The sequence below is a fragment of the Hemiscyllium ocellatum genome, chromosome 16, assembly GCF_020745735.1.
Source record: "Hemiscyllium ocellatum isolate sHemOce1 chromosome 16, sHemOce1.pat.X.cur, whole genome shotgun sequence".
Taxonomy (NCBI): domain Eukaryota; kingdom Metazoa; phylum Chordata; class Chondrichthyes; order Orectolobiformes; family Hemiscylliidae; genus Hemiscyllium; species Hemiscyllium ocellatum.
In genome coordinates this window covers 11,138,049-11,160,158 of record NC_083416.1, presented here as the reverse complement: position 1 = coordinate 11,160,158, position 22,110 = coordinate 11,138,049, and the positions used below count along the sequence as shown (strand labels likewise).

The following is a 22,110-nucleotide window of genomic DNA, read 5'->3' as shown; positions in this document are numbered from 1 at the left end:
TGGAACAGTTCCAAAGATCAACCACTCTGTGTGCCACCCTAATTCTTAGACTGTGCCCCCATTTCTAGAATCTCCACCCAATCAACATAGTTCATTACTCTTTTTTTTCCTTTTAATATCTTGAAGACTTTGAGCAGATTGCTCCTTAAACTTCTAAATTCTAGAGAAAGCAAGCCTAATTTGCATTATCTCTACTCAAACCTAACCCCTGAAGTCCTGCTATAATTCTTCTAAACCTACATTGTACACTCTCGAAGGTGAATATATTTTTCTTCAGGTCTGGTGCCCAGACCTGCTCTCTGTACTCCACGTGTTGTTTAACCAGGATTTTGTACAGTTGCATTATAACGCCTGCATCCTTGTATTCCATGTGATACAGCGACTGCTTGGATTGCATGTTACAAGAATATGAGTCTCTAACAATCTGGCGCTTTAAAACTGAGCTATTTGCCAAGCATTCTTGTCTCTTGTTTATGAATGAAAGCCATCAAGTCTGGAAAAAAAAACTATTGATGTAAGTGACATTTTAGCATTTGATTATAAAAATATATAGTGTACACAGATTGTATCCCCTCTGTATCAGAGCTCTGATGTAGAGTCATCTAGACTCAGCGTTAGCATGCTTTCTCTCTATGGATGCTGTCTGGCCTGCCGTGATCTCCAGCATATATTTTCAGTACGAATTCTAGCATCAGTACTTGCCTCTCCATAAACAACCAGGTCTTTTGTGAAATAAAACTTGTGTCCTTGAATACGGCAGAAAGACTAATTGTAGATCTTTAATATTGTGCAAATAACCAGACGCCATGTGGGATGTCCACTATGTTCTGCTCTCTGTTCCAAAAGACCGTGATTTGTCAGACCATTGAATTCAGATTGCAATATAGTAGTTGAAATCCAGAAGGAAAATAATTCCACAGAAGCTGAAAGAAATAGTAAGAAACTGAGCACACATACTGAAAGTAGCATTTCAATTAGCCTTACTGGTATTGTTCAAATGTACACATGTTTAATGGTTCCAAACTGGGCAGAAATTTAAAAAACAGTATTCTTTCCCATCACCCCATGTTTCATTTTTTAACATGCAGTGGTATTACAATTCTCCCAGTTTCTGAATCTTAACGGTAGTTTCATCGCCTAGGATAAAATACATTGCATGAAAACCCATTGGGCAATTTGAAACACCATCTGTATTGTGCACCTGTCAAAATTTATGTGCATATTTTGAACCTCTGCTAAAAGAAATCCCACTCCTTTTATATTTTTTAATTATCACATGAAACAATTTGCCCATGTGTTTTCAAAACCAGACTCTGGTCTCTGTTTTGCCATTGTTTATTTTGAAAATAATCATCCAATACACATGGAGGTATTTATTTTTGTACTAAAGAAACAGTACTCTATTACAGTTCTATAACATTGCATTGACTTCAGGTAATTGCCTCGAGTAAAAAATGAGGTCTGCAGATGCTGGAGATCACAGCTGCAAATGTGTTGCTGGTCAAAGCACAGCAGGTTAGGCAGCATCTCAGGAATAGAGAATTCGACGTTTCGAGCATAAGCCCTTCATCAGGAAGGGCTTATGCTCGAAACGTCGAATTCTCTATTCCTGAGATGCTGCCTAACCTGCTGTGCTTTGACCAGCAACACATTTGCAGTTCAGGTAATTGCCTCATTAACTTTGAGGCAACTGTGTCTTCTAACATGGGTAGAAAAAGCAAAAGCTAGATATAAATGCTATTTTCTTTTTTTGTTTTTGTTTTTATTTCTAGTCATTTGAGGGGGCAACTAAATTTGTAATTTCTTCTTTCAGGGAGCTTTGATTCTATTTAGGCTTAGTGGGAATTTGGAAGATTTTTCTGTTTGTCCATTTGTTAGGCCATCATTTATTCCTTAATTCTTAATTTTTCAGGGAGCAGTTAGTCAATCATATAACTGTCTGTCTGGACTCACATTTAGACTGGACCAGCTAAGGATGGCAGATTTACTTCTCTAAAGGACGTCATTGAACCAAATGCGTTTTTACGACAATCAGCAGTTGGTTACATGAGCTTTTAGATTTTTCTGTCACTCCAGATTTTTATTGAACTCAACTTTCACTATCTGCCATGGTGGGATTTGAACCATGTCCAGTACCCCTAGGATATTAACCTGGGATTCTTCATTACCAGTTGAGTGACATTACCATTAGGCTGCTGTGTCCCCTAGTTTTAACTTGCACAATGCACTGTTTCTTGGTACAATATTAATCTAATTGTGAATAGAATTTGCAATCTTTTTTGAAACATTTTTATCTGATGGAAACATGTTTTCTCGAGCAGGTTTTGTATGTGTCAACAGCTTTAGCCTATGCAGAATACAGATACTGATATCCATGCTTTTAAATTGTTCAAGTGGATACTGTATGATAGAAGCTAATGCACTCCATTGTGGAGAAGGCAAGCTGTTGAGGCCTGAGAAGAAAGAGGAGTGTTTGTAACAGTGCTTTTGTTTTTTTTAATTTTACAATTTGCTTCCATCAAAGCACATCCAACTGTTCAAATTCATTGCTTGCAGCAGAGAATGTTAATGGGCAAGGTGCTTTTGAAAGAGGAGCATGGTGTTATGGTATGAAGTCATCAATAGAATATGATATGTCATGTTACTGTATTCAAGGAAAGAAGCAAATAGCAGCTGTCAAGCTTACTCATTGCATAACCAAACTTCTTCAACATGATCAGGAAGGAGCCACTGTTTATAAGTGTTGAAATGGATTTTTGTGTTCTAATATTTAATTTTAAAGATGAGACTGGTGGTGTGTGTGTGTGTGTCAAGGTGTGAAATTCAATGTAGAGGATTTTACTAATGTAGACTGCTTCACTACAGTAGTTGTAAAATCCAAAAGTTTTCGTAAATGTGAAGAGATGCTCATTTAAATGAGAATCTGATTTGATGATGAGCACTAGATAGCAAACTGGTTTTAAATTGGTGCTACCAACATAACACAACCTAAGTTAGTGTAATGCTCAACGTCTGAGAGAAGATTTGTAGCGCGGGTCCTCATTGTTGTGGTTCTTTTCGCCGAGCTGGGAATTTGTGTTGCAGGCGTTTCGTCCCCTGTCTAAGTGACATCCTCAGTGTTGGGAGCCTCCTGTGAAGCGCTTCTGTGATCTTTCCTCCGGCATTTGTAGTGTAACGTTTAGATTTTCAAAACTGGCTTCTAAAGACTTTGGAAGACTTGGATTTCTCTCGATTGGATCTTTATACCTTTTTCATTTGCTAATCTAGTAATATGCTCTGTTTTGAATTATTAACAAATATTTTGGGATGTTAATATTTTTCTTTGGGTGGCTAACCCAACTAAAAACTGGGACAAAATGGTCCCAGTCATTGCTTCAATATTTGAAATGGGGTTTTCCCATGCTGAAACATTTGAACACCTGTGTACAAGTGTGACCATGAAAGAGGCATACTATAATTATTAATATTCCACATTATTTGTATCTATTTTATTTCACTTAGGTTTTTCTTAAAATTGCGCTAGGTCCAGCTGTGACAAAACCTACTGTATCATAGGTTATTTGATTATTCAGCAAAGCTAATGGAACAGTAACACTTGATTTAAGACAAGTTAAATGTGTATTGATGTGTCCTCAGCACAGTCTGACACACACAATGTTTCCCCGCCCTATAGAGGTATCTCATTAAAGCTGTCAGTGAGTCATTATTAAGTTTTCATGTGGTTATGTTTTGATGCTAATGTAATGTGTATGGCTTGTTTCATTTCAGCACAAATGTGGTTATGAATTATTCAGAGATAGAGTCTAAGGTTCGAGAAGCAACCAATGATGATCCGTGGGGACCTTCAGGGCAGCTAATGGCAGAGATCGCCAAGTAAGTACTAATCTTGCTGAGCTCTAGGGGTATCTCCAAATATACATAATTTTGCTGAAAGCTTAATCTATCTGTTCAAAGCATTGATTTATTTATTGTTTGAATAAAATCTGTAATATCACTGTTTTGGTCCATTTCAAAATAAGAAATTGCATTTACGCCATTTAATTTCACTTGAGTGAAATGCAGTTGAGTGGGAATGGGCTAGTGAAAGCACGTGGGAATTTGAATACTTAATGAAGTTGCACCTGGAGCAACCTTAACTCCGTTCTTCTGGAGACGATGCAGTTTATGACTTTTCTAGGTTTTATTCCTAATGGAATTGAACTACACAGGATGAGTGAAAGGGATGTTATCACTAAGCCTACAAACCTCTTAGAACATTCTTTCTTAGAGTGAGAGTAAAATTTACCATTAAACAAATGGCTAATTTCATAATTTCAAAGTTTAGAAGATGCTAAAGGAGGTCAGTTTCTTCAAAGCGCACAATGCATTACAGGTTACAGGCTGTCGGAGCTGGCAAGTTACTCGGTTTATGAAATAACCATACTGATCACATTATTATGAGCACTATGCAAATGACTGAAATCGACCATGTGACTGAACACACTGTACAGTCTCAAGATGATTTAATTTATTGTACTTAAGCTCATTTTCCAATACTGTTGGACAGGACTCATTATTTCAAATTCATCCCATCACTACCAACGATGAACTTGTAACCAGTAATATTTTACCCTCATGTAATATATCTGAGCTTTCTCTCTAGACGCAACCCAGAGTTTACAAAATTGTGATATATTGCATGAACAAAGGTAAAATGTCATATGGACCATCAGAAAGATCAGTGTAACATGAGTCTAAGATTCGCAAGCTGTGGTTAAGAATTCATCTTGGTGGTTCAAATCAGCTTTTAAGAGAGCAAACCATTTTCTTGATTCTTTTGGGATCACTGTTGAATTCTGATAAAATTAATAGTTGCTGGGATCTAAATTTCTCAGCATTGTATCATACATTTGTTTTAATAAAGAGTAACGGCAAGTAATTCCTCAGCCTATATAGCTATTGTAGTAGAGAATAGTTGATCAAAGTTAAAACTAAATGGCCTTGTATTATGTTTCACTACAACTGTTGATGTCTACTGCTTAACCCTGCATAGAAAAGCAAGGCACTATTCTGCAATATAATTGGTTGAAGGGTCACAGATGCTGATTCTGCACTTTGGTGTGTGAGAAATGTCTTTGCAGCATTTATTCAGATGTAGTATTTTTGATTAGGTGGTTAGATAGACATAGAGCTATGAGTAGGGAAAAAGTTAACTAATGAATTAATTTGTACTAAGCAGTCAGAACACTTACTGATGTGATTGTTCATTTAGATAAAGCCTGTGCATATAATGATCAGCGCAAGTTCTGTATTGGAGTTAACAAGAAATAGTTTTCCTAAAACTAAGTTACTCCCACTCCCTATTGCCATCACCACCATCCATTGTGCTTATTAAGAAAAGAATTATGTTGTATTTAAAAACATGCCTTCAATGGCAGTAAGTGCTTTTCATGAGTAACAAGAAAAAATGACAAGTTTGTGTATGTTTTGCAAACTACAGTGTTTTAACAAATGATCACCAGGTGATCTGACTGTGGTTTTTGCTTTGTGATTTAAAGCTAGAATGCAAATGGATCTAAAACCAATGAAGGACCCAGCTTGTATCTGCAATTCACCCCAGACCATCTGTTACATATGTAATAATGCTAAATATTTGATATGCTGTATGTCAGATCAACACACAAAACTCTTAGTAGCCAGCTGGGGTTCTGCTAGGTCATTTTTCTTTCATGTTAATGTACTGACAATAATTTGCAGCTCTGCTTGATTCATAATACCTGTTTGTAAAAGGAAACATTGTGTTAGCCAAACCTATTCTGCCACCTACAGCCTGTACTTATTTATTGCTTGTGCTCTGGGAACATACACACCCGCAGCAATTTCCTTTTATGAGTAAAAATAGAACAAAGTAAACGCCTAAGGTTGCAGTCGCGCACTGCTTTTGCTTTGTTTTCTTTTTTTACATATATTGGATCTGCTAAAGCTGTTTTTTTTATTGTAGGTCTACATTTATGTATGAACAGTTTCCTGAAGTTATGAACATGCTTTGGACTCGTATGCTAAAAGACAATAAAAAGAATTGGAGGCGGGTCTATAAGGTGGAGTAACAAAGCATTTCTTTCCCATTTCATGGCACCTCTAATTTGGGCTTCCCAAATTTTGAAATGCAATGTCATTCTCTTTGTGAAATAGCACATGGAGGTGTTTAATGTATTGCACAAAACAAAGCACATTTCATTGTTCTGTTTTGACATTGAAAAATTGACTAACGAAATTTAATATTTGTGCTGTCGAAACCATCTGCCAAATGGTAGCACAATCTGCCCCAAATTTATGATTGCACAAAATGATTTAAATGCTAAAATCTCAAGTGATTTACATCACATCATTCAGTGTATTCTATACTGTTAGTTTTTTTCCACTTTGAGTCTTCGGGTGGTTGTTTGCCCGTTTTTAAAGATGTGCAGCAATGTGGTCTTTACCATTCAAGAATTTTGAAATAGATTTACAAAAATTTCACTACACTAACTGTATGGAACTTCATTGCGCAATAGCACTTCAATTCCAAGTGGATAGAAATAACCATGTTTTATTTTATTGCCTATAGAAGTGACATTTAGTTCTTAAAATTCATTGGTTGTGTGAGGATTGCTAGAAAAGCCAAAGTTGTTTGCTTTTAATTGCTCGAGTGGTTGATGGGGAAGCAACTTTCTTGAACCACTGCTGTTTGTATATAGTGTAGTCAGGAAGGGTGCATCAGGATTTTGACTAAGTGCCTTGTGATATATTTACATATCTGGATGATTTGTGTTTTGGGGAGGAACTTGTAAGAAATTATGTTCCTATGTGTTTACATCCCTTGTCCTTCTGGGTGGTTGAGTTCATGGGTTTGGAAGGTGCTTCTAATGAGGCTAGATGAGTTCCTGCCGTGCATCTTATAAATGTACACACTGCTGGCACTTATGCCAGTGGAGAAAGGAATGAATGTTGAGGCAGAGAACAGGCATGTGAAGTTGAAGCTTGTGTTCTATTTCTATCCTATTTGAAGGGGAATCAGTTTATAATTGTCTAAATTAAAATGAATATGTCAAATCAATTTCTGTAAATCCCTATCTATTAAATGTTTATATAAGATTTGAAGCCTCACGCCATAATACTTTAGACTTCAGTGTTTTTTTTAATTAGCTTGTGGGATGTAGGCATCACTGGTTAGGCCAATATTTATTACCCATCTTTTATTGCTCTATAAAGGATGGTGCTAAGTTGCCTCCTTGAACTGCTGCAGTCCTTGGTGCTGTTAGGAAGTTTCCAGGATTTTGCCTGAGCAGTAGTGAAGAAAATTGCAATACACTTCAAAGTCAAAATGGTGTTTCGCTTGGAGGGAAACTTGCAGGTGGTCATGCTCCCATGCTCTGCTGCTCTTGTCCTTTGTGGTAGAGGTTATAGCTTTGAAATCTCCCATACAATGTTGTGTTAGACACGTTTAGCATTAAACAGTTCAGAAATCCTGGTTAACAGTTACCCCTAACCAATATCAGCCTTTTAAAAAGCAAATATTATTGCAGCTGTTAGCAGGACTTTGCTAGACACTCATTGTCTGCTGCTGCACTTCCCCATGTTGTAAAAGTGTCTTCATTTCAAATAATCCATTATTGTCTGTTGAGCACTTCTTTGAATCTTCCTGAATTTGTAATAGGTATAATACTGATGATTTCTTTACTTGCCCTTCCTTTCCAAATTACTAAAAGATTGTACAGCTTTTAAACCTTTGACAAGATAAGGCTTTTTTTGCTTCATTGAAAAAGGTGCATCTATTCATTTGGACAGAATTTTAATGAAGATCCCTCCCCCATCAGATTAAAAACAAATGTGATTGGCACATCTCAAATCAAAGAATCAATTTTTTTCCATACTTGTTTGCATTTTGACAATATGCAGAAGTTGAAACCGGACTATTTTAGAAGGGTTTGACATAATGAAAGCACATTTGTATTTTGTGTGTAGCCTGAATATGTAAGTTTTAAAGAATAAATTCAGGTACTTTTGTCTTCTGACTATTTAGCTTTGGATGGAATGTACAATATTTTAGCAGAACTTTTTAAAATCTGTATATGAAGCAATGCGTCTTTTTGCTTAATAACATAAAAATACAGAATTAATATTCCTGTAAGTGTAACAGACAACTGCAGTAATCCCCAATGCTTTTCACTGCTGAGACTCGATGATAAACAGCCACAGATGGTAATTAACGAGGTTCAAATGCTCCAGACTATTATTTGGTCTGTTGAAGAAAATACAAAGCTTTCAGTATTTATCTCCTAATGTGTTAAATCTTTACTGGATTTTAAAAACTTTCAACACTTGTCAGTCAGTGTAAGGTGCGATGTGCAAATATATTCACTATTGGAATTTTAAAATTGATTTGCAAAACTATTCGAAATGGGGATGGTACCAAATTTATAAGCCAGTTTATTTTAAACAATATCCCAATAAGATTGCTTTCAAAAATAAAATGAGATTAAGTTTAAGTTTTCCAGTTTGTACATTTTCAAATTAACAACATGTTTTGTTCACGTTTTGATCTAAAGCTGCAATTTGTCAAAATAATAACTTTCAACGTTACTGTTTAAAGAAAATCTCATTTTTGGTGCATGCAAGTGACCATTATGACAGACTGGGATCTGAGATGGTTGGTTGTTTCCTCAACCTCCCACTGTTTGTTATTGTGCAAGCTTTGATGAGCTGTTTCAATTATGGGTTGTAGCAGAAGCACAGAATATTATGTAGTGTGTTGTCATTTTGTAGATTTTTGTTTTTTGTAATACATGCTTGTCTTTTTGGTGTCAACTGTAATGAAATTCGAGATTAGGGGAAGTTCTGTACCTGAAGAGAAACTCCCTAATGACTAGTTGACTGCTGATCTACGCTTCATAATTCAAAAAATAATTTGTTAGTTTACATTATGTGGCAGGCTTGACACATTGTTTGATGGTGGATCTAACTTACTTTTGTCTAGAGGGGGTCAAAAGCATTCATTTAAAGAAGACACAAAGTATTTTGTTTTCCCCAAATGGTGCTGATGTACGAGATCAGTTTTTAAAGGATGTTTAACTTTTGCAGCAACACACATCTCCTGTCACATGCATTTCTCTTTTCAGTCCTTAGATATTAGAATTTTAAGTTGCTCTGTATAGTGATAGGACTTTGAAAATAGTGCCCTCATAATTGTGCAGGGGCACAATGTCAAGTGGAAGAGCATGTTTTCCAGTTATTATAAATAATAACTAATAAATATTTTCTGTATGCATTGACTAATTGGCAGACCAGGTCACTGTTTTACCATCTCACTCGGAAGAATGCTGCTAATTAGTATGTTGTGAATGCATCAATATCTCTTTAATTTTTAGTTGTGCGCAAGGCAAATTTATTTGTGTTCTGTTCAGTTGGTAAACTAATCGTGCAGCTGTCAATTTTGATTTGTGCTGGGAATTCCTCCCACTGACTGCTGACATTCACGGTACTTTATTAATGCAGAAAGCAATCATTGCAATGTGGCAGGGTGTGACTTTGTTCTCGCAAACATGAAACACTTTTTTTCTCTCATCATGTTTTATTTTCTTTCTCCTCCTCCTCCTCCTCCTCCACCTTCCTTTATAGTCTCTGCTTCTTTTGGCTTACCTCATAAGAAATGGGTCAGAACGAGTAGTTACCAGCGCCAGAGAACACATCTACGATTTGCGGTCGATGGAGAACTACCATTTCGTAGGTGAGCAAACCTTCAGTGCTAGGGAGCAAAACAAAAAGCTTTGAGCAAATTATAACAGCAAGCGGAGTTGTCAGTCACTTCAGCCAGTAGATCAGCTTCCTTCACTAATTAGAATGTGACTAGTGGCACTATCTGAAGTGTACAGAATCTGAGATTTGGGGACCCTAGAGTATTAATTAGCGAAGACAAGAACTCAGAGAAAGGACATGGTAATAACAACACAACTAGCACAACATGAGTGCTCAGGTTTTTCTTTTTTTAAAAAAAACACAACAGCTATGACTCCCCTGTGATGCTCATAAAGAAATTGCCTTAATTACACAGGAAGGAAAGGTTATACACCAACACAGACTAATCTGTTTGAAGAAGCAAGGATATCTGCAAGTAATATTTACAGTGCAATGGCAATAAGGCCATGTTTTTATTGTTTTGACATTAAAGTCAAAACTTGAAGACTGAAATAAAACTGATATTAGACTTTGTCAGATGTAGATGTACAGCCTAATAACCCAGGTGCCTTTTCTAATATATGGACGCATTTTGCTCGATCGACGAAAGATGTTCAGATGCAAGTCAGTGGTTCAATTTAGGCCGAAGTACTTACCAAAAATTGTCATTTAATTATTTTGCTAATTAATAAAGCAACGAATTTTGCATAGCCTGTTTCTTGAAAAATATAACTGGTATAGCTACGTGACATTTTATTCATTCTGAAATTAAAAACCTGTGCCATTTTACCTTCAATTTGTTTTTGTTATAAAGAGAAACACATACTTGAATGACAGTTGCTTCAAAACTGATATTTTGTGACAAAGGGATTGAACACCTAACCAAGATTTCCACATCGCATATTATGCGTTGGGTGTTGTCTAAGATGTGCATATTCCCAGGCACTAGGCTATCGGTCTTCTAGAATGGTCAGTGGACATTAAACCACATAGACTGCTCTCATGAAAACAGAACAGGCAAGGTGCCTAAAAACTGAGGCCTGGACGGATCTATACATCTGTAAGAGTGATTGGGGGGAATGGAGAAAATTGGTTTCATAGTTTGGAGTATGGCTGAACTTGCCCGCTGATCCAGCCTCATGCTATCGCCATAACATTTACAGCTGCAGGAAAGTATGCTGAGAGTGTTCAAGAGGCTCTCTGTAATTAGGAGTGATGGAAAATAATACAGGTAGTTTCTGGAAGTGTGATGAAAGTTTAATCCAAAACATGATCCTGGGCTTGGTGAGTTGGAGGCTCAGGCTGAAGAATAGGAGCCTCCGTTTCCCTGTAGTGTCTACTTTGCTTTACCGCATTTGCTCTGTCTTGCTGCCTGCCCCCCACCAGCAGTTATGCTGCCCTGAGATGAGCCCTTCTCTGCCTGGGGTGCTGTACCCAGAGGAGGGGGCAGCTGTGTCTGTTATGCTGTTGCTGTTTCTGCCTCTTCCCCTTTAACACCTTTTATTGTGCAGGTTCCAGCATAGCGTACAGGCTCAGGGAAGGCCCCCTGCTTAGTCAGTGTGGAAGCTCGAGAGGACCAGATGGTGAGGCAGTGGCTGAGGCGTGACACGAGGAAGGTATGGTTCCTTTTGCTGAACCTCCCAGGGCCCATTAAGCCTTGGGTCCAGCTTCCTATCCAGGTTTAGTGTCATCCTCAGCAAGGGTAGCGATACCAGCAACACATGCACTGCTGTGTCAGCCTCAAACAGGACCTTCTATTCAAGTGCTGTAATGATGGACTATGGTGATGTCAGCAATGCATGCACAGTTACATTCTGGGATGTTGTCAGCTGACCTTCGATAATAGACATGGACCATGGGAACAGTTCCTTCAGGGCAGCTAATCATGCTGACTGTGTTCCCAAACTAAACTACAGACAGACTTACCTGCGTTTGGCCCATATCCCTCCAAACTTTTCCTATTCATGAACTTATCCAAATGTCTTTTAAATGTTGTAACTGTACCTGCATCCATCACTTGAAATATTTTTAATTGATATGTTAGGACATTTGAACCCAAGCCTTCTAGTCCAGAGGTAGGGACAATACCACTGCACCAAAATAGTCCTTAGATGGTGGTTTGATATTTGTCATAAACTGCACCCAGGTACTGGCCGACTGGATTTCGTGTTCATTTTTTTGGGTTCATTGGTGTAATTTATTAGTCGTTAAATGTTCTTGTTGAGCTAATTTTTGTTCCTGACCTCAGATGAAAATGGCAAGGACCAAGGAATAAACGTGAGACAGAAGGTGAAAGAATTGGTGGATTTTATACAGGATGATGATCGGCTACGGGAAGAACGGAAGAAAGCCAAGAAAAACAAAGACAAATACATTGGAATGTCTTCAGACAGTATGGGAAACTTTAGATATAGTAAGTACTGAGATATTCAATGCAATAGAAAAAGATGCACATGTTAAGCATCTAACTTTCAAGTTTTTGTTTTGGAAGTTCTGCAGCAGTTCACAAGAGGAACAAAAATGTAACTGGGCTATTTGCATTTTTGAAAGAAGGATTTCAAACCTAACTTTGAAATGTTTGTTGACCTACATTCTAAACAATCTCTTACATATGTTTTAACCTGCACAATTAATTGGATATCACAAGGTGTTTTCCAAATTATAGAATTATGGCAACTCATCACAGTTAAAATTTTAACTGTCAAAATGTTTTGGTTTGTTCAGGGAATGCTGGAAAGCTTTAGTCATTTACCTAATTTCAAGTACACTTTTGGAAATTGTAGGAATTCAATTTCTGTTAATACAAATGCAAACCAGGCATACATTTTCTGTGGGCTGACTATAAGAGTTCATGAAATGTAGGGGCAATCTCAATCTGAACTTTATTGGGCATGGACCTACAGCACAGAATTGCTTCTACTTGACATTTAATAGCCTCTGTCACTTGGCTATCATGGCTGATGTAAGGAATGGGACAGATGTCAAACAGGTGCACAAGATGGATGATCTTATGTTGAAATTAATTCCCTATCATCATCACTCAATTCCTTTGTTTTACAGTTTAATTTAAACAAAATCAGCACTTGGCATGAATTACAACCTAAGCTGCTGCTAGTTTATTTTATTGCCTTTTCCATTCAGTTATGCTGATCGCTTTGTTGTACAATCTGTGCGAGTCAAAATATTTTTACCTAACCACATTAACCTTCAACCATTTTCTATAATCTCTCTCGTATTCCCACTTCATTCTTGGGATTCTTCAAGCCTTTTGATTCTTCAACCAGTCCTTCTGCAACTGAGAGACTGAGAAAACTAGTGATCGAATGCAGTTACCCTTGAAACAGGTCCTCACTGCACATGCATTTGTCTGTCTTTTTCCAACAAAGATCATGACATACTTGCAAAGAGTAGTGCTGTTAAGTGACAGTGTGCCTGCTGGAAGTGTATGGTTATGGGTGTTATGTAAGTACAGGATTGCACTTGGCTGTACTGGATCCCTAAGGCTGAGTAACCTGCTAATACCAATGGGTATAAGCCTTCACCTTTACGATAGGGACTGAGTTATTGAGCATGTTCAAGACCGTGATGTATTGTTTTCTAGATGTTGATAATATCAAGAGTCAGAATAATTTAGGAAAATGGTAATGTGGGAGAGATCAGTGATGATCTAGGTGAATTGTAGAGCAGGCTAGAGGGATTAAAAGGCCTGCCCCTGCTTTTATTTACAATAACCTTCATGCATTACAATGTAGTTTACACCTCATTTACTTTGTACGGATACAGTCAATATGTACAAATTCTATTCCGCTTTGTATGTTTCTCCATGTTTGGATGTCTCATATTGACATGAGCTAATACAGTATTCTCTGTGTGGGGTGGAAGGGTGATGCAGTGTATTTCAGCATTGCATAATGTTCAAAATTAAAAGATAATTGATTATTCCCAGTCCTGCTTTTGTGCCATAATTCCCAATTATGGCTGGCTTGTTGTAGGGAAATGTGTGAAGTCCAGAGAGCTCTGCTGGGAATATTACAGGGTATAGAGAGTAAACCTAAATATTTTTCACTAGGCAACTGACCAAAGATTGGATGTGGCCTGGCACGAGGTGGCCAGGCCTCCCAGTGACCTCTCAGCATGGAAAAGATGTGTGGAAAAATAACTTTCTTGTCCAAAAATTGATAAGCAAACAAACTGTACAGATTTGGCAAGTGGCTTATGTCAGTTTACAAGCTGAAATACACAAAGCATCACCTTTGCAAAAAAAAAAACCGATAATGTTAGGTGTTCTTTAGTTTGTTATCTGATTATGCTTTTGTGAAAAGTGCCTGGACATGTCTGTGAAAGGTGCTGTCATTTTGGAATATCATCATGGAGCTTGTGGTCATGTACAACAATGTGAGTATGTTCTCATTACTTCGAATTGTTAAATACGAACAGATCTTAGTGTTCTTTTTCTGGATTTATTTGCCAGTAGTCAGCAGCATTAAGAACAGAGGCTGTTTGTTTAGGCTTTGGTTTTGGTGCTTTACCATTGTGGATTTTACTTAAACAGCAAGTCACTATCCTGCCAACTCTTATTGAAAAGCTTAAATTGAAGTAACTTTTGTACAAATGACAGAGCCTAACTATTGGTTCTAAAAGGTTAATTTGGAGTTGAAGTTTTTGAATTTACATATTGTAGGCCTGTTACTCTTGTTTTTATTGGAAGTTCTGGGAATTGAATAGTGCTTATATATTCTGGTAACTGTTTTATTAGTTTGAAATTTCAAAAAAAAATTGACGCTGTCAGTTTAGTTTCCCCCATGTTCAGAGAGTCCCTAGATTTGATTTAGGTCATATTTTTATACAGAAGCACAGATGAACATTTATTTACAAGTTGCAAACTTTCTTCTTAATTTTTGTCCAGCTTCATAATGCAAAAGCCAGTTAGTTTTCCTTGTAATGACAGTTGGTTCTCCAGGGTTTGCATTTTTGTGTTCTGAGACATTCTTAATTATAACTTCTAAAATCCAAAATTATTTTGATTTTCATTATATTTTCAAAACTCTAATGTTTGCTTTTATTTTTCTGATTTTATTACAAATCTCTTTTGAAAATGTAACTATGTCCACTTAAATGGTACCAAGTAAACCTGTATATTTCATTGAAAAGAGTGACATGTTGCTGTAACCTTTTATCTTGCACTCATCAGGACAAACACCTGAATGCTGAATTTGAAACAATCCCAGCGATTTAGATTGCTGGAGAATAGGGTGCTGATCGATTGGCAAGTTGATCCTGGTTAAGGCATTGCCATGGGAAAATCAATAGGAAATTTCTGAAGCTCTTTGTTAACTCAGGGAAAAAAAAAGAGTTTGAATGTATTCTTCTTGTTTTCAGAAAAATTGGTCCCTATGCATGAACATATATTACTTCAAGCAATCGTAAATAAGCTGTGTTACATGCTTGACTCACTATTAAATTCTACTATAATTATTCATGCTTTCAGGATTGTTCAGTATGTGCTATCCAGTCTCAGAATCACATCTAGCATTAAATGCTTTCCTTTGGGTTTTTCAAAAGTTAGCTGGTTGAGCACGTAAGTACTCTGTTCTGCAAGCAACCAAAGGAACGTGCTTTTTGAGTCGATCAGCCAATTATTGGCGACCTACATACTGCACAAGTTTTTAGAAATATTTTACTAAATTAAAACCCTGTGAAACCCCAGAACTAGTATTTTGTTTTGGCTGCAGTTTGGTTTGTTAGACTTCATCTGTTTTGAGCAAATGGTGTTGGTTGACATTTTCTCACAAGATGTGCCAAATCTCTATTCTTGCTTTTGTGTCAACCCATTGTGTACAAAAACCTTTCAGCAATAAGGCTAGATTGGGAATCAGTTAGTCAACATGAAAACATTTGATCGACATAACGGCACAAGTTAATATTAAGAAACTAAGAAGGGGGGCGAATGTCTATAATGAAGCATATCAAGGTGGAAAATAGTGAAAAAGATGAGGCAAATTTGGAGGATGGAGTGAATATGCATGTAAAAAATTGCTTCCATCATTTACTCAATTGAGAAACAAAATTTTTCCTACAATAGCTGCTAATTGCAGTATACAAAACGATACCATTCTGGTCTTCTGAGTTTGCTTGAGCCATGGACGCATTGCGACCAAGGACAACATGGTGACTTAACAGGCTACCAATAAATCCAACCAAAAGATGCTTTTATATATCTACAACATGGTAAATTGTTAAAAGGTACTGTCTAACACTGAAATACACATTTTATTAAGACAGATAACACAAGAAACACAATAAAGAAGGAAAGTTTTAAGAAACACTTCAAAGCGCTCTACTTTTTCATGATTTCATGATTTAGGAGTTCATGATTTAGGATCTAACCAGGTAATAATAGTGCCCAATGGTATAACCATTAAACTCTGATATGCAAGAGTTCAGAGTTGGAAGGGCTGTGAACTAGAGGAAGTTTCAAAAAATGAAGTGTGAGGCAGTGGATGAATTTGTAATGGAGAATTTTGAAATCTGCAAATTGCATGACTGGAAACCAATGTAGGCGGAGAACCTGGAGGGATATGAAAGAGAACTTGGTTATGGAGAGACTAATAATGATCTGGAACTCAGTGCTTAAAAGAGTCATCGAAATGGAGACCAATGATTTCAAAAGGGTATTGGATGGGTGTTTGAAGGAAATAAACTTAGTCTTATGGAAATGAGCAGCCAATAGAGTGGTTTGATTACTCAAGATTCAGTAGGCTGCATGTGCCATCATGAGACCATGATTTGGAATTTAACATACAGTTCAGCTTTGGATGAGAAGCTAGCTTTGTGAACAGTAGAAATACAAATGTTGAGGGTTTCAATGGCAGATGAGCTTGGGCATATGTGAAAATAGCTGAGGTTAACGCAGGCAATCTTGGTGGTCAATTGAATATGTGGCCAAACAGCATGTCAAATTTCTTTGAACCATCCAATCTCAGATAATGGCCCAAAAAAAGGATGGAGTCAGTGGCTAGGGAACTGAGGTTGTGATGGGGCTGAAGACCGTGGTTTTGGTGTTTACAATTTTTGTTTAGAGATTTCTAGATATTTGGTCCTGAAGTGTTTAGAGTCCATTGAAAAGAAATTAAATATAAAAGGAGGGAGATTCAGTGAGCTATATGGGTTCTTATTGACCACATCAAAAGAATTGTGTACAGGTTTTGTCTTGTTTTGAAAAATGATTAAATGGGATTAGAAACAATTTGGAAGATTCACTCAACTCATTTCTGGGATGAACAGCTTTTCATTGGCTGAAATATTGAACTGGTTAGCGCACACACATTGGAGTTTTGAAAGAATGAGTGATCTTATCAAAAAGTGTAAGGTTGTGAGGAGACTTGATCGGGTGAATACCAGGAGGAATTGCCTTTTGTGGGAAAGGGGAGAACTTAACAAGGAAAATAAAAAGAGTTCTCCCTCCTAAGATTAAAATGAAGAGAAAGCAGTTCATCTGTGGAATTCTTCTACCCAGAATGCAGTGGATTTTGAGTCAGTGAAATTATTCAAGGGCGAATTAGATTTTTGGCCATCAAAATCAGGTATTATGGGGGCAGACAAGAATGCGAAGTCACGATCACAATGTGATCAGTCATGATCTTGATGAATAACAGTTCAGGCTCTTGGCTGAATGATTTATCCTTGCCCACCATATGTTCTGATTCTGCTCAATCCATGCAAATTCATAACATTTGGCCATATCAACTATGAACACATTTTGTTTAGCTGACAATACACCAGGTCCTGGTGGTGATAAGGAATAGGTTAAATTTTTGACTTCTGTTGAGTAGTTTCAAGTAGTGGAATGACACAATTATAAGGTGTACTTGATAATTGCTTAGTGTGACCAGCTGGAATATGTCTGTTGATTTCTGGTTTGAACACAATCATTTTATCAGTGATAGAACAACCAGAAAATACTTGAATGAATATCTGTCAATTGAACTACTAAACTAATAAAGAAACTTGGGCAACTAGATTTCAGTGAGACATTGTGCTATCAAGAGCAAAGAGAAAATGACAGAGTGGGGGAGAAGGAGGGGCGACTACTTGAGTTTATAGTATTTCACTAAAATTGCAAGTGTTTGTTTTTGATAACTGCTAAATAATGATGTAATTTGCTATTTGCTCAAGTCTGAAATATTGTTTACGTACTTAGGATTGTAAAATCTTGGATGTGTTTCCTGCAACACTATAATGAAGTGACAATTACTGTCATTTATTCTCTCCTAGATAGTACAGTGTATTATCTTAACTTACAGTAGCACAGTCACTTGTGTCTAGATTACATGCACTGAGCAATAAGAGATAATTGATTAGATTTGTGCTGCAAATTTAGCCTGTCTTTCTGAGTTCCCCACAATGTCACTTACTTAATTATTCATAAGATTCACTTACTTTCTTTCCCTGTTAGATGGCTGCATAATCAGGCTGGCAGAAAAATTGAATTAGGATGAGAGAGCATTGTACCATGATAGGGTCAAGCAGTACAGAAGCAGCTTAAAGCATTTAAGTGTGTCTGTTTACAGAGCTCAGTTAATAATTTTTGCGTTGAAGATGTTAAAAATAACATACCCAACGTAATCAGGTTCAAATACACCACTGCTGTTCAGTTTTAAATTGTATACCAGAAATAATTGTTGAGATCAGTGTGAACTATTCATATTTTCAAACAGCATTCCTTCACTACCAGAGTGGATTCTACCTATTACTTTAAAACTAATGTAAGTTTAATAGACAAGGGAGTAAATGCATTTGTTTTTTAATTTATTCATGAGGTATGGATACCACCAGAATTGGCAATAAATGTTGACCAGTTTTTTATTGTCTTTGAAAAGATAATGATAATGTGAATTCTCATTGTGTTGTGAAGTGGGGAATTCCAGGATTCATCAGTGCCTTGAGTATAGGGGTTGGGAGGTTATGTTGCAGCTGTACAAGACATTGATTCGGCCTCTTTTGGAACACTGCATTCAATTCTGACCTCCCTGCTATAGGAAAGGATATGAAACTTGAAAGAGTTCAGAAAAGGTTTACATGGATGTCGCCTTGTAAACAAGGGTTAGAGCTATAGGGAGAGGCTGAATTGGATGGAACTATTTTTCCTGTAGTATCAGAGGCAGAGGTGTGACCGTATGGAGATTTATAAAATCATGTGGGGCATGGATAGGGTGAATAATCAAGATGTTTCCCCCAGGGTGGGAGAGTCCAAAACTAGAGATTTAAGATGGGGGGGGGAAAAGAAAGAAAAAGGACCCAAGCCAACTTTTTCACGCAGAGAAAGGTGTGTATATGGAATGAGCTGCAAGAGGATGTGGTGGAGACTGGTATAATTAAACATTTTAAATGCCGTTTGGATGGGTATATGAACAGGAAGGGTTTAGAGGGATATAGCTGGCAAATGGGACTAAATTAACTTAGTATATCGAGTCAGAATGGTAAAAATGGACCAAAGGGTAGGTTTCCATGTTGTACATCTGACTCTATTTTGATCCAATGACTTTGTTTGTTTATATAATGAATGGCAATTTATTTGCGAGGCAATATATGATGTGACTTGGAGAGGATCTGTTGTGCAGATAACTGTTGCTCAGCTCAACTGTTTGAGAAAACAGCTGGTTTCCAGTGCAGTCAGCCACTTCATGATATCTCATCTAATGAATTAAGTTGGCTGAAGACTGGTCTCTGTGATGCGTGAGAACTCAGGAGAAGATAATTTGGACCATCCACTTTGTGTTTCTGGCTGAAGATGGTTGCAAACTCTTCAGTCTTGTTATCCCATTCCTAGAGTAATAGAGTCATGGAGATGTACAGCACTGAAACAGATCCTTGAGCGTCAGCATTTTCAGAGGTGGGGAATGCAGATTGATCGTCTTCCCAGTTTAACTGTCCACCAGCATTCATAATTCGGTGTGGTCTGAGAATGTTATCAATCCTAACTTCTGTTTTATGGTTAAGGATATAAATGCAGTGCATTTTTTTACAAAGATAAGTATGGTTCTCCAAATCCAGGCTGATTCAGTGATTACCAATGTTGACAACTGTTGTAAATGCTAAGACAAGTAGATGGCATCAGCTTAATTTTTGTTTTTCTCCTTTGTTATGTAGGTGATAGGTATGATTCTGAGCCAAAGTCCAGGTGGGATGATGACTGGGACAAAGGCAATAGAGGAGTTTTCCCATTCAGTGAAAAATTAGGGGAGATCAGTGATAAAATTGGGACCACAATTGATGACACAATCAACAAGTTTAGGAAGAAGGAAAAAGATGATTCTCCGGAAAGGTACAGTGTATTTAAATGCATTATCAATCTCAAATGTGTTATGTGATTTTCTTCAACTGTGGGAATATTTCTGGGTGGCTTTTGCATGTCAGTCATGTTTAAGATGTGGAAAATGACAGTTGGATTCTGAGGGTGGAGAAACTAATATCAGTAAGAATGTCTATGAATTTGTTGTGATATTATGAGAAAATTATCTGATTCCACTGACTTGATACTCAGAATTCTGTAGGCGTCCCTTGTGGGAGTCTCAAAGGACCAACTATTTTCTGCTGTTTCATGAGTGGATCATTTTATTGTAGTTCACCCAACTTCACAAAATCTGCCCACTATGGTAGTGATAAATATTCTAGAGTTGCCTGAATGGACACAATACAAAAGCACTGAGGAGGTTTGATGTTACCCAATTCAAAACCGCTCACTCCTTCTACCACTTTAAATATTTCTTACCCACACCACCATTGTTCACTGATGTGATGTGTATGATGCACTGCAGCAATTGATAGAATTTCCTGGAAGGAAAAAAACTGCAGTATGTGGCACTATCATCACATGTAGGCTCTCTCTATCTGAACTGGACTGTATCATTAGTGACATTGCTGCTAGAAATCCTTAGTTAGTACCTTCTGAAGAAGAACCTTCACTGCATTTACTCCAGCTATTATGGACTACATCAAACTCCCCTCAAATATATCAAGGAGATAGCCCAGACCCAACTTTTACCTTATTGCAAGAAAAGTGCAAGGTGCTGTGTTTCAGATGTAATTTGATTGGTTACACTTTTCTGCTTTAAGCATAGCATACTTTATTCTTAATCTGCCATTAAAATACAAACAAAAGAAAGAAGCATTAATGTAATTTTAACTCTCGGAAAATTGACCAGAATAATAGCTATTTAATTACTAAACAGAAACCGTTCCACTCTAGTAACATCCCATAAACACACTCTTGGCAAAAGGCAAATTCAGTAAAATAATTTTTGCAGCAGAGAGAACTCCAGCTTTTAACTGTAATAGAGAGAGGAATAATAGCTTCCACATTCAGCTTCAAGACCTTAGCAACTGCTGAAAGCCAAATTGAAACCATGGGTGTGTGGGAGCCCGACTCCACCCATTCCTTCTGCTTCTATTCTTCAAATTTTTCTTCTAAAAAAAAAATCAAGCCAAGGCCTCAAAGATTAGATCAGATTAAATTACTGACAGTGTGGAAACAGGCCCTTCAGCCCCACAAGTCCACAGTAACCCTCCGAAGAGCAACCCACCCGGACCCAGTCCCCTACATTTACCCCTTCACCTAACATTTTGGGCAATTTAGCTTGGCCAGTCCACCTAACCTGCACATTTTTGGACTGTGGGAGGAAACTGAAGCATCCGGAGGAAAGTCACGCAGACACGGGGAGAATATGCAAACTTCACACAGACAGTTCCCTGGCTTTTAACTTTATTGGCTTGAAGCAGACTGCTTGGTACCTCTGTCTCAATATCTCTTCATGTGAAAATAAAAGCAGAACTAAATACATCTCTTAAACCTACGGTATTGTCTCGAGCTTTAAGAAGTTTCATCTCACGTAGGAAACTTGGGGTACCTGTAAATTCTGACCTTGCCAGCAATGCTCATCTGCAGAATATTATTGAAAAAAAAAGGAATTTTAAGAACAGAGAACATTTATCTGCATAAGAGAGTCGGGAGTCAGTGAACTCATTTCAAAGTGTAAAACCTTAATGCCCATCAACTTTTATTTCTTAATTTCATATCCAATTGATTACAACTTTAACTATTTTGGCACAGGAATAGGATTTACATGCATTGATTTCTCACCTTTACTGCTTTCCTGCTTCACGTTTCTGTAATACAGTGACTTAATCGATGTGGAAAAAAATTATTTTTGAATATTTGAGCTAAAGTTTGCTCAGATGGTTTGATGTACAAAGGGCTCAAGGTGTGTGGAAATACATGTGTATAAACTATGCAGAGAGTTGCTTTGGACTGAAGGACAATTGGCCGACAGAGCTACCTGTACCAGCAATCACTTTAAGAAAGTGAATATGTCCTTGTAAAGCATTTTATTTTGTCATAAATATAGTGCTTACAAACAT

The 22,110-nt window shown here is 37.2% G+C and overlaps 1 protein-coding gene across 2 annotated transcripts in view; it reads left to right on the top strand.

Annotated features, from left to right (window-relative positions):
* The window catches only part of clint1a (clathrin interactor 1a), a 176,778-nt gene that overhangs the window by 106,532 nt on the left and 48,136 nt on the right, over positions 1–22,110 (top strand). For both annotated transcript variants that reach the window (XM_060837035.1, XM_060837034.1), the window contains exons 2-6: positions 3,769–3,873; positions 5,981–6,077; positions 9,637–9,745; positions 11,942–12,106; positions 19,843–20,017. In XM_060837035.1, coding sequence (XP_060693018.1) covers positions 3,769–3,873; positions 5,981–6,077; positions 9,637–9,745; positions 11,942–12,106; positions 19,843–20,017 — 651 coding nt within the window. The remainder of the gene's footprint in view (positions 1–3,768; positions 3,874–5,980; positions 6,078–9,636; positions 9,746–11,941; positions 12,107–19,842; positions 20,018–22,110) is intronic.